The sequence below is a fragment of the Aquarana catesbeiana genome, linkage group LG10 (assembly GCF_042186555.1).
Source record: "Aquarana catesbeiana isolate 2022-GZ linkage group LG10, ASM4218655v1, whole genome shotgun sequence".
NCBI lineage: Eukaryota > Metazoa > Chordata > Amphibia > Anura > Ranidae > Aquarana > Aquarana catesbeiana.
Genome location: NC_133333.1, coordinates 27,493,055 through 27,505,539, shown reverse-complemented (window position 1 = coordinate 27,505,539; position 12,485 = coordinate 27,493,055). Strand labels below are relative to the sequence as shown.

The window sequence follows — 12,485 nt, the reverse complement described above, 5'->3', positions numbered from 1 at the left end:
GGCAGATACTTATACATCATGCCATACCATCAGAGAGGCTTGTGATTGGCTCAAGATTTATTCTGCAGCAAGACAACTACCCCAAACATACAGCCAATATAATTAAGAACTATCTTCAGTGTAAAGAAGAACAAGGAGTCCTGAAAGCAATGGTTTGGCCCCCGCAGAGCCCTGGTCTCAGCATCATGGAGTCTGTCTAGGATTACATGAAGAGCAGAAGGATTTGAGGCAGCCTACATCCACAGAAGATCTGTGGTTAGTTCTCCAAGATGTGTGGAACAACCCACCTGCCGTGTTCCTTCAAAAACTGTGTGTAATGCCGCGTACACACGAGCGGTTTTGCCGTCGGAATAAACTCTGAAGGTTTCTCCGATGGAATTTCGCTCAAGCGGTCTTGCTTACACACAGTCACACCAAAGTCCGACTGTCAAGAACGCGGTGACGTACAATGCGTACAAAGGGACTAGAAAAAGGATGCGCAATAGCCAGTAGCCATTAGCTTCCGTCTCGTACTTGCATCAGAGCATGCGTCGTTTTTGGTGCGTCGGAACAGCGTACAGATGAGCGGGTTTCCCAATAGTAATTAGTTCCGTCGGAAAAATTTAGAACATGTTCTCTATCAAAGTCCTTCTGAATTTTCCACAGAAAAAGTTTTCTGACGGACATTCCGCTCGAGTGTACGTGGCATAAGTGTACCTAGAAGAATTGATGAATTGATGATGTTTTGAAGGCAAAGGGCGGTCACACCAAATACTGATTTGATTCAGATTTCTCTTCTATTCATTTTCTTTCCATTTTGTTAATTTTATAAAGCATTCTTAATTTACAGCATTTTTTCACACACCTGCCTAAAAACTTTTGCACATATGTATATATATATTTTATATATATTTATATATATATATTTTTTAAATGTATTTATTTATCTACAAAATAGTGATTATAATATCATTACAAGTAGATTTATGTCGGCGCAACATAAACCACTGACATTTGCATCATTCAGTGGAAGTTAAGGAATTAGTCAATAAACCTTTTGTGCTAGTCTAACTTCTGCATTAAGTTTAATTTTAATTTTAAGTTTAATAGATATGCCAGACATACAGAAGAGGAAGTAGAGACAGAGAAAAACAAAGCAAGAGGGAGTGAAAGTAAAATACAGTGGAATGATCATTAAAAGAAGAAAAGAGACAGACGACACGGATATCTATGGAATGAATGGTGAACAAGACATCTACATTGAACAATAGCAGGTAATGTAATATATAGAACATGATGATTCATTAAGGAGCAGTATGGTATCTCCTCTCTCTGTCTTACCAATAAATAGGCACAACCCATCCACTTCTTCCTTTACTCTTCTAGCACTTCTTCCAGCTATCAGCTCCTTCACTGGCACATAATCAGATTACTGAAAGTTTCAACCTGCAAATTTTATTCCAGTCTCTCATCATATGTTTTCGATAATATCTAGCCCTCCTCCTAGATGTCACTCTTTTTATTTTCTTTTTACAACCTTTGTGGATTAGTGGTTAGCATTTATGCCTAGCAGCAATGGGGTCCTTGGTTTGAATCTTTGCCAGTACACTACCTGCATGGCGTTAGCATGTCCTTCCTGTGTTAGTGTGGGTTTCCTCCTAAAGAGATGCTGGTAAGTGGTTTGGTTTTGGTGCAGGCACTAATAAGTGAGTTGGGAATCTTTGTTTTTTATATGCGTTGCCCTTCCGTGTGTTCCTTGCTGTAAAGGCCAGTTATTGGTTGGGGTGGTTGCCATTTGTTTTACAGTTGCTGAATTGGTGCGGAGATGCACTGGATATCTTCAGTTACCATTGTGCCCTTTCTAGGGTGTCCTGTGCGTTCCTGTATGTTTAAGGAGGGGTAGCCTCCCTCCATGCAAACCTGCCCTTAATCTATCCACTGCTATATATGTGCTACAACTTGGGATACTCTCAAAAATTATAGATCTAGGACTGCAGTACACTGGGGTGCCTTGACGTGGTCACTGCAGCTTACAAGTGTGTGCGACTAAAGTCCTTGTTTTTAACATGAACTGTTAGACAGAGTCAGTTTGGTTTTGCTTCAGGCTAGCTAGTGGACTGGGGATTTTTGTTTGTTTTTGATGCTGGTAAGTTAAATAGCTCTTGTCTAAACTTGTTCTAGTTGTATGCACAACTTGGCTGTGCACGTGTGTTCTGCATGCTGATCCCAAGCCCAGGTTGAGCAAAGTCGTGGTTACCTAAAAAAACATTGCCAAGAAATTTCTATAGAAAAGGCTTTTATGCATATCAGACATGGTACCTAAAGAGCTGGCCCATAGAATCGCTGAGTGTTGGATATGGTTGAATGAATATCACACATATTACCAGGACTTTTTTTCTCAGAGAATAGGTGCAGGAACTCAACCATGCCCGCCACACACACATACCTGCCAAATTGCATCAAATAGTTGCTTTTCCCTTGGCATACAACCCCCTCCCTCCACTGCCCTCACCCCCCCTCCTTAAAAGCTCCACCATCTGCCATACCTTTGTTGCAATATTAAGCTGAAACACCTATCCGGCTGTGGTACCTCCCAGCATACTATACTATACTACAGTCACTTGCAAGGGAGATCATGCAGTAGGAGCATCAACAACTGGTCACCAGGGAAAAAGTGGAGACCACAGAGGGTGCGGCCTACCACACACCCTCTCCTGCCCATGACTGCACTGAACCCTGGGTACCTGTTCTGTATCTCCCTTGTCCCTGTCCGGCACTCAGTGGAATCTGCGCAGGAGATCTGACCTGTGGGAGCTACTGGGACATAAGCTATCATTTCTAAATGCAGAAGCTGGACTTCAGTGTTACCAAGTGATAGTGGTGAGCAGGGAGCAGAAGACCTGAGCCAGAGATGGTGGAACTGAGTTCCCCCTAGTTCCTGCTGAAAAAAAGTCCTGCATATTACCCTATCTAATTTTTCCCCTTTCTCACAAACTTCCTTCCTCATGCCATTTAGCTATCTGCAACCTTTGATCCTGATCCACACGTTTCCACAAAGGTACAGATGGAAAGAATAAGAAGTTAGATTTTCTTATTTCAATTTGTGCCCACGTTGTAGACATGTCCCATTATCTCCTGTATGATTTCCATGACAGAAAGTGAGCAGGATCTCTGCAATAGGCACAAAAACAACAATAAAGGTTAATTTATGTAGCATCTGGAAGGTTGGAACTTCTGTAAGATTTTTACCGTCCACTGATGAGATCTATCTTAACGTCCAAGAAGGCTGTTTTTCCCTTCAATGATTTTTATTGAAATATTTTTCATACATAAAAAAACGGAAAATTTGGATCAATAGTCAACTGGTTGACTTTTGGAGATTACCCTTTATTAAGCTGTCTGACCTTTATACAGCCAGTGCTGTTCTTGCTGTGGATCTGTTACTACCATTGAGGCAATCCTTGGAGCCCTGGAATCTGTCACCAATTTGTACAAGGATATATGGTGACCGTCTGCTGACACACATCCACCATCCCGGATGAGATCCATTCGTTGAGAAGACAACACCCCAAGCTGATGCTATTATGCCTCTGATTAGAGGCTGTCTGGTAAGCCTTTAATCTATTCAAGGTGATGGGCGTTCATCACGGTGACAGTCACGGATTTATTCATACAACAAAGTCACTTTAAATCTTTTTATGGACACTTTATTTGTTTATGCATTCTGAACTTTACCAAGATAGGTGGATGTGGTGGTGTTAACCACGCACATATCCCTATAGTGAAGCACTTTTTTCACTTATTTGTTTGAATAGTATGGACTTAATATATGATTTATTTTCACTGTTTATGGATCACATATAACAGATATTTACTTAATCAGTTATCACTAATTTTGGGTTTTATATATATCCAGCGCTGCACTTCTTTTTATATTTATTTAGCAGTGCCCCTTATCAAGGTTATAGTGCTTAGCTGCAGGATATTCCTTCACAGGTTGTTATATTCATATAATAATTGTTTGCACACCTAGCGCAAATTTTTTCTTTAGAGCCCATGACATCTTAACCAGTCCCTTCCCCACTCTCCATCCTGACAGATCCCCTGGAAGAGGGGAGGGAGAAACCCGGCAAAGGTGCGGGGGGCGAGGGGGACAGGGAAAGAGCTGGGGGGGCAGAGAGCACAGGGAAGAACCTTGAGAATATGGGGTGGGGCAAGAGGGGCTAGTAATATCTTCTGGGAAATTTCCCATAAGTTAACGCTTTTAGAAGCTGCATATGTGGATGCAAGAGGTGATTTCCATTGTTCGGGAGTGAAAGACGGCCCTAGATCTAGTTCCAACGTTTTCATAGAAGAGGTTTTGATGAATATTGATTTTTGTTTTAAAAAGTTATAGAATAAAGAAATCCCTTTGATGGAAGTATTGGGGTTCATAAGATAGAGTGCGACTCTCCAGGGTATGTAAGGATTGGGAATAGACATTAATAGGTGTGTTATTTGCATATAGGTAAACTGGTCGTTTGATTTGAGACGAAATTCAATTTGAACTGCTCTGTAGGTTTTAGTTGTTGGGCCAATTTTAATATCTTCTACTGTATTGATTCCCTTAGATGCCCATAAGAAGGCTGTTTTTACTGCAAAAGTAATGAAGTGTATTTCCCAAGCAGGGACATAAAAACCCTATAGGGATTCCAAACCTTCCCCACTCTATTTTTATATGTTTCTTCTGAAATCCAACTTTCAAGTCTTTATGTATCTTTTGGTATTTGCTAAATATATTGGTTTTGTTTCTTGTATGTTTAAAAATCACACTATAGAACACTTTTTAAAATTGTTTTTGTACAGTGTTAGTACTACATAACCCTTGAAGTTCCACTTTAAGATCACTGTCACTTATGATTGGGAGAACACTTATGCACCGTACACACGGTCGGACATTGATCCGACATTCTGACAACAGAATCCTAGGATTTTTTCCAACGGATGTTGGCTCAAACTTGTCTTGCATACACACAGTCACACAAAGTTGTCGGAAAATCTGATCATTCTGAACGCGGTGACGTAAAACACGTACGTCGGGACTATAAACGGGGCAGTAGCCAATAGCTTTCATCTCTTTATTTATTCTGAGCATGCATGGCACTTTGTGCGTCGGATTTGTGTACACACGATCGGAATTTCCAACAACGGATTTTGTTGTTGGAAAATTTTATATCCTGCTCTCAAACTTTGTGTGTCGGAAAATCCGATAGAAAATGTGTGATGGAGCCTACGCACGATCGGAATTTCCGACAACAAGGTCCTATCACACATTTTCGTCGGAAAATCCGACCGTGTGTACGGGGCATTAGAGTCTAATGGGGCATACACACGGTCAGACTTTTTGTCTACAAAAGTCCAACGGACGCCGATGGACTAAAGCTGGCTGGTAATCCGATCGTGTGTGGGCTTCCCCGGACTTTCAGCTGACTTTTTCAGCCTCAAATCCGACGGACTTTAGATTTGAAACATGCTTCAAATCTTTACGTCGTAACTACGACGGACCCCGAAATCCGCTCGTCTGTGTGCTAGTCCGACGGACAAAAACCCACGCTAGGGCAGCTATTGGCTACTGGCTATGAACTTCCTTATTTTAGTCTGGTGTACGTCATCACGTACGAATCCGTCTGACTTTTGTGTGGTCGTGTGTAGGCAAGTCCGTTCGTTAGAAAGTCTGCCACAAGTCCGCCGCAAGTCCGCCGCAAGTCCGCCGGAAGTCTGTCGGACAGGCTGTCGGACTTTTGTAGACGAAAAGTCCGACCGTGTGTATGCCCCATAACTGTGAGTTGGACCTTTTGGTATTTGTCAGATATATTGTTTTTTTGCCTTGTATGTAAAAAATAATCAACCTTTAGAATTATTTTCTTATTGTTGTTCGACAGCAGTGCTCACCAAACTTTCTAAACAAAGGGCCAGTATACTCTCCTTTAAACGTTAGGAGGGCCAGAGGGCAGCCAGTGGGTGTAAACGTAATCCCCATACACACTATTAGATTTTCTGCAGAATTTTGTCTTCAGATTTACCAAAACTATGTAGTGAAAGTGCCTGCCTGACTGCATACAAATTGAAGTTCTTAAGGTTTGACCTCATATTATATGATATTGGTAAATCTGAAGACAAAAATCTGCAGAAAATCTAATAGTGTGTATGAGATCTTTGTCTAAGGCTTAGTGGCCAGTGGGAGTAAAAGAATTACAAAGTGCCTGTGGTCAGTAGAAGGAACAGTGCTCCACCATTTGTATCAGTGGGAGGAATAGTGCCCCATCGTTGGTGCCAGTGGAAGGAATGGTGACCCATCACTGCTGTCAGTGGGAGGAATAGTTTCCCACTGTTTGTGTCTCTGGGGGAAGTGGTAACTCGTTGTTAGTGTCAGTGGGAAGAATATTGCCACAAGGGTCGCATACAGGCAAACAAAAGGCTGAATGGGCCACAGTTTGGAGACCACTGTTCTACAGTATGGATACTACGCAAGCCCTGTACAATCTTAACAACCAACAACTTTTTTGGGGATAGAATACCTTTAAATGCCCCAGGCCTTAACCTTCCTGATAAGTTTGCATTCGACAAATCATGTTCCTCGACACATCTTGGCTGACTGATGCTTTGGTCTAAAATGCACTGTGCTTATGAGTATCATTATAAAGGGAAGGGAAAGACACAAAACCTATGAGGGTATCAGGTTCTGCTCTTGAACATTATTACCTCTTTGAACACCATTACCTGGCACTGTCAATTTTATTGTATTCTAGGAACTGTGGACTGTCTAACACTTTCTAATATGAAAGTAAAAAGAAGTAGTTTTCACCTGAGCTATTACCACATCCTCATTTATATTATAACCCATCTGTGGAGTGGTGAGTATAACTTGTGTTAGTGTCTGGCTTTGTATCGCTAAAAAGTCTTTCAACTATACAGTATGTAGTAAGATCTAAGTCCCAATGCAATTGTTTCTTTTTGTGCAACAGGCTCTGTATGTATTCACCTTCACCTTTTGCTATGTTAAAAAAAAAAATACAATGAAAGCTTGTCCCCTGCCCATCACTGTGGTTCCTTCCATCATCTCCTGTACCCTGTAATGATTTAGCAGCTGGCAGGAGGGACCACAGTGAGCACCAGGGAACAAGCTGTATAATGCCCCCTGGTGTGTTGGATAGCAGTGGTCCCCAGAGCTCTGCAGGAGATTGTTGTTTTTTATTGGTGCTGCAGGAGGTAATAAAATCAACAAAGCCCTATTACAATACTCACCGCCTCTCTAGCTCTGTCTCCTGCAGTAATTCCTCTTGCCCACTAGATGCCCTCAGTTTGGACTTCATTCATCCCAGAAGACTGGAGACACACTGTGAATGTAGCATAGCTCCCAACTGTCCCTGATTTGGAGGGACTGTCCCTGATTTGGAGCAATGTCCCTCTGTCCCTCATTCCTCCTCATTTGTCCCTCATATTGGTCTGATCTATATAGATGTATATAAAATGCACTTTTTATCTATCAAAAAGTGTTTACCGGCGCTAAACCTTTCATCTGATTTCTAAATTGCTGTATTTGTAAATTCCAAAAGCCAATATAAGGGCATAGCAGTGGTAAAAAAACGCACTTGTGGGTTTAACCAATCTTGTCTTTTTTTTACAATTCTCCTTTAAGGGGGCGTGGCCAGGGGTGTGTCCTATGCCTGCATACGTTTGCTGATAGGTGTCCCTCATTTCCATCTCAAAAAGTTGGGAGGTATGAATGTAGAGTGTCATGAACCCATAACCTGAGGGTGTTACGCCACAGCACCTTGCACTAACAAGTGTAATAGTCAGTGGTGTGCAGAGGGTGGGGCCAAGGGTTTGACGCCCCGGGGCATCCATCAGAGGGAGGGCCTCCAGGGACAGGACAGACGCAGACTACAGCTGGGTAGCCTCTTAGCCATTCTGTTGCATCTGCTCTCTTTGTCTCTAGCAGCCAGCTGCTGGGCAATGCACCATCTGACACAATGATATCAACAGATAAAGAATCTGATGACCTGAAAAACCTGATACAGTTTGTGGCTGCAGTTTCATTTTTAACCTGTGTGGTGCTAAGTGTCTATGATTTCCAGAGACTTAACCAGGTTTGTAAGTATTGCTCTTACTCATTGTGTGGAAATGATGGTCCTGTTCCCCATATGTTGATGTCAGTCAGACCATCTGACTGACATCAACATGTGGAGAAAAGGACCATCAATTCCAAACTCCAATTCCTTTTCTCTGACTTCTCTATTGAGGTTGATGGCACAACGATCAGGCTGTCCCCACATGCCAGGGTGGTAGGTGTAACCCCGGGCTCTGAAGTCTCCTTTCGACCCCACATCCAATCACTGTCCAAATCTTGCACCTACAACCTCCACAACATCTTCAAAATACGCCCCTGCTTAACCAATTATACCACGAAGCTTCTAAGGCACTCCATGGTTATCTCTTGCCTCAACTACTGCAACTCCCTCCTCATTGGCTTACTTTTACATAGGCCAACCCCCTTCAGTGCAGTGCATTTTGTAGTCAATTCAAATGAATGGTCTGTCAAATTGCAATGTAGGGAAATGCTCTGGAATTGCACAGGAACTTGTGTGCTTGAATATGCATGTTCCGGAGTGTACTGGCCCTTAAGGACATACAATCAAGGAGTTTTCCCCCCGGTCATCACCAAACCTCTGTACGCCACTGGTGGTGATGGTGAAAAGAGCAGGCTGACCTCATTACATGGGTGACACTGTCTGCAGAATTAAAGACAGAATTGAAGACTGGCAGAAGACCCCTGTTTAGTGACCAGCCTGAAGACATCTTAGAAAGGAAAATATAAAATAAATAAAGCATTCAAGTCAGCAAGTAGACTGGGGCTGGGGAGTCTGAAGTTGAGTTTTGACATTTAACTCCAGCTAAAACTTATTTTTTTAGCTTTGAATGGCTTGGGGAAGGCTTAGAACCTCTGTCAGGTCTTCATTACTATCTTTGCTTGGGAGATTTTTCTACTTGTGTTGTTACTACGACAGGAGGTGACCAAAAATTTCCAAAGGTAAAACAAGCAATTCAGTCCAACAAAGAAAACATCCTTTACCCCAAATTTCCCAGAGGAAGACTAGGAACTAGTGCTCTAGCCCAAATGCCTTTGGAATGTAGCAATAATCTTCTAATGTAATGAAGCCAGCTACTCAAACTGAGTAGTTGGCGTCATTATATTAGAGGAAAACAAACAATGCATTGGTGGAAACAGATAATCACAAAAAGGGGAAAATGGAGCTGCTAAAAAGAATGTGAAATTGGCATGTGTATTGCCTAGCCATGATGATTTTAAATGGTTTTAAGTGTGTAACAGTTTAAGGTCTATATGGGCCAATAAAAGATATGTGAATATGAGTCCCTATGTAGTGTAATTCATTGTATCCAAAATACAAAAGTGAAAATAAAAAACTCTAGTCACATCAAAGAAGTGCAAGTGTCCACCATATGATTAATAAGACTGTAACCAGAGAACTGGAAGTAACCAGAAATGACGTTGAAGTGTACCAAGTCCCGCCTTACATGTTTCGTCACTAGACGTCATCTGAGGCGTAGCACAGAAGTCGATGATAAAGTTGTATCACTTGAACACCAGCACAAGTCCCTTTACTGGGAATATGGATATTTAATATTGAGAGACTCTCTCTTTTTTTCTTATATATTTTTTCACGCATGGACTGAGCATTCATCACACTTGTTTATATATATTTACGTTTTTCATTTGCTGTGCTCGCATACAAGCTTTTTATTTGAAACAAGTTTTTTTCACGTATAGACTGAATGTTCACCATTACTATTCATTTGTTTTATATACATTTTTGTATTTGATTCATTTGTTTATCAGTGATTCACTTTGTTATATGTATTTTTTCCAACATATGAATAGCACTTGCTATTAGCCATTAGTCATATGGTGGACACTTGCACTTCTTTGATAAAATAGAAAAATGGTAAATAGAGTTTTTTATTTTCACTTTTGTATTTTGGATACAATGCATTACACTACATAGGGACTCACCTTCGCATATCTTTTATTGCCCCATATAGACCTTATACTGTTACACACCCATTTAAAATCATCACGGTTAGGCGATACACATGCCAGTTTCACATTCTTTTTAGCAGCGCCATGTTCCCCTTTTTGTGATTATTTGTTTTTGGGCACCACTTTGTGGCGTCTTTGTTTGGGGAGGCTGCAGCTATACTTATACCTAAGCGCGGAATTTTTTGTTTACTATTGGTGGAAACAGGCTTTATTGAAAATGCAGCAAGGGATAAAAAAATCACACTTATTTTTTAAATCTGCAGGTATTGACAGTGAATCGTCTCCAGGATACAGTATATATGCTCCTCGTAATGTAACGGTCCAGCGAGGACTGTGTGTGTACATTCCATGCAATTTCACTGTGCCTACTACCTTGACTATAAAAGCTTTGGGCAGTTGGAACAAGAATAAAAACATTGAGGCTTCTAAAAAGCCTAAGAATAATGGACGATTCTTTCTGATTGGAGATACATGGAGAGGGGACTGCTCTCTCTACATTGAAAATCCATTATATGAAGATGAAGATAATTATCATTTCAGAGTTGAAGAAGATAAATTAAAATTTAGCTACCAAGATATCCAGCCTTATGTAGCAGTAACAGGTAAGGAAAAATTTCTTTATTGGCATCCAATTTACAACCATTAAATACAAAAATAAAACAGTCCCTGACCATGTGACTTTTATAGTATATACACAGCCTTGGATCAGAGCCTTCACTTTTAGTTTACTTACAATATATATTGTAAACAGAAGGAGTCGCCATGTAAATCATTAGATGTTATGTTATTCAAACACCAACAAAAATTGTGATTTACAAAAACAAAAAAAAAAAAAAACAAGAGCGCAAAACTCCATAGTGTAGTATATTAAGCAGAAAGCATTTATTAAATGGAACACTGCCACTGATGAATAACCCTGAAATGTTCACATGCACAATAGGATACAGGGAGGCATTTCCAAGCTTCAAGCTTCTTTTTTTTTTAAATCTCTTTTTTATTTTAAGCAAAAGGCAAAACAAGAACAGAACCAGGAGGCCTGACTCGCGTAGGAGTGGGCCTACCTGAACACAAAAAAGAAAACATACCAAAGTCAAAAAAGTGTGCTAAGTGGTACATGAGTGTATGCTGGTTACTACCAAATCCGTATCAGAATAAATGAGGTAGGCGCTCCAGGCCCCCTATTCATTAGGATACATTCAGGGTGACAAATTCAAGCCAGGTCCCCCAACAGTCTCCAGCCCAGTCTCAATGGTTAGCAGGCAATCTGCAGTGTTGTCATCTTCTAGCCATTTTGTTCAGTTTATCAAACTTCCGGGAGCAATCCCTGTTGGAGTAATTAGCTTTGGACAGCGGTAGCTGGGAGTTCACCAGTTGTTTCCAGTAGGCAACTGTCTGGCCCGAGGATTTCTATCAGTGAAATGTGATCGCTTTTCTGGCGTAAAAGAGCAGTAGGCCAATTAACGTCCTGCATGCATTTGTGTTTGTAAGACCCTCAACTAGTCCCAGCAGACAAGGAAGGGGAGAAAGAGATCTGTGCAACTTCATTAATGTTTCCACCACAGTTCCCCCTAAATGGCTGGATAACTGGACACGTCCATAAAGTAAGAAAGAAATCCCCCTTGGCCCTATCACTTCACCAACACATGGGTAAAATATTAGGATTCAGTCGATGAACTCTAACAGACGTAAAATAAGCTGGCAGATTTTGAATTGTATTAGCCGGTCTCTGAGGGAGACCAGCTGTTTGAATAGGGTGTCCCACATATCTGTCCAGTTCTCATCATCCAACTCTGGTATATCCAGTAGCCATTTATTCCTGAGTGTAGTTAGATCAGGCAGTGCCACCATTGATAGATGAGAATGTAACATAAAGGCTGGTTTAGAAAGTGAGTCTGAGCGGAGGAGGGTCTCAAGATCCAGTGTTGCCAACCTACCAGATTGAAATTTACTGACACAACACCCAAAATTTACTGACACGGCCAAGTTTTTACTGGCATTTCCAAAAGTTACAAAATTACAGTTTTAAGTGCAAATGATAATATTTAGGCTACAAATACAATATGCAATTAGCAATATGATATAAGGTAGATAATAAGGCAAAAAACATATTTCTTATTTTATTTTCGATATAGTAAGTAAGTGGCTCAGGGACAGGACTCAGGAGTGCAAGAAATTAGAATGGGCGCACACACATGCATAAAATTGACTCTCACAGTGACACTGACAGCAGTGTGTAGCAGCACAGATGATGAGACCTCACTGACACAACACATCCCCTCCTGAGTCACAGTGACAGTCTCTCTCCAAGCCAAGCGGTCCCTCTAGTCCACTCCAGTCTAAACAGCACTGATAAAATAAAAAATATCATACAACCCCATATACCCAATCCTATACCCACAGTTGATCC

At 41.1% G+C, this 12,485-nt stretch overlaps 1 protein-coding gene across 1 annotated transcript in view; it reads left to right on the top strand.

The window, feature by feature from the left end:
• The first annotated feature begins 1,090 nt into the window (after positions 1 to 1,090).
• Positions 1,091 to 12,485, top strand: part of LOC141110488 (sialic acid-binding Ig-like lectin 14) — a 30,239-nt gene continuing 18,844 nt past the window's right edge. The window contains exons 1-3 of the mRNA XM_073601855.1: positions 1,091 to 1,253; positions 6,768 to 6,872; positions 10,342 to 10,680. Of these exons, the coding sequence (XP_073457956.1) occupies positions 6,797 to 6,872; positions 10,342 to 10,680 (415 nt within the window). The 5' untranslated portion in view covers positions 1,091 to 1,253; positions 6,768 to 6,796. The remainder of the gene's footprint in view (positions 1,254 to 6,767; positions 6,873 to 10,341; positions 10,681 to 12,485) is intronic.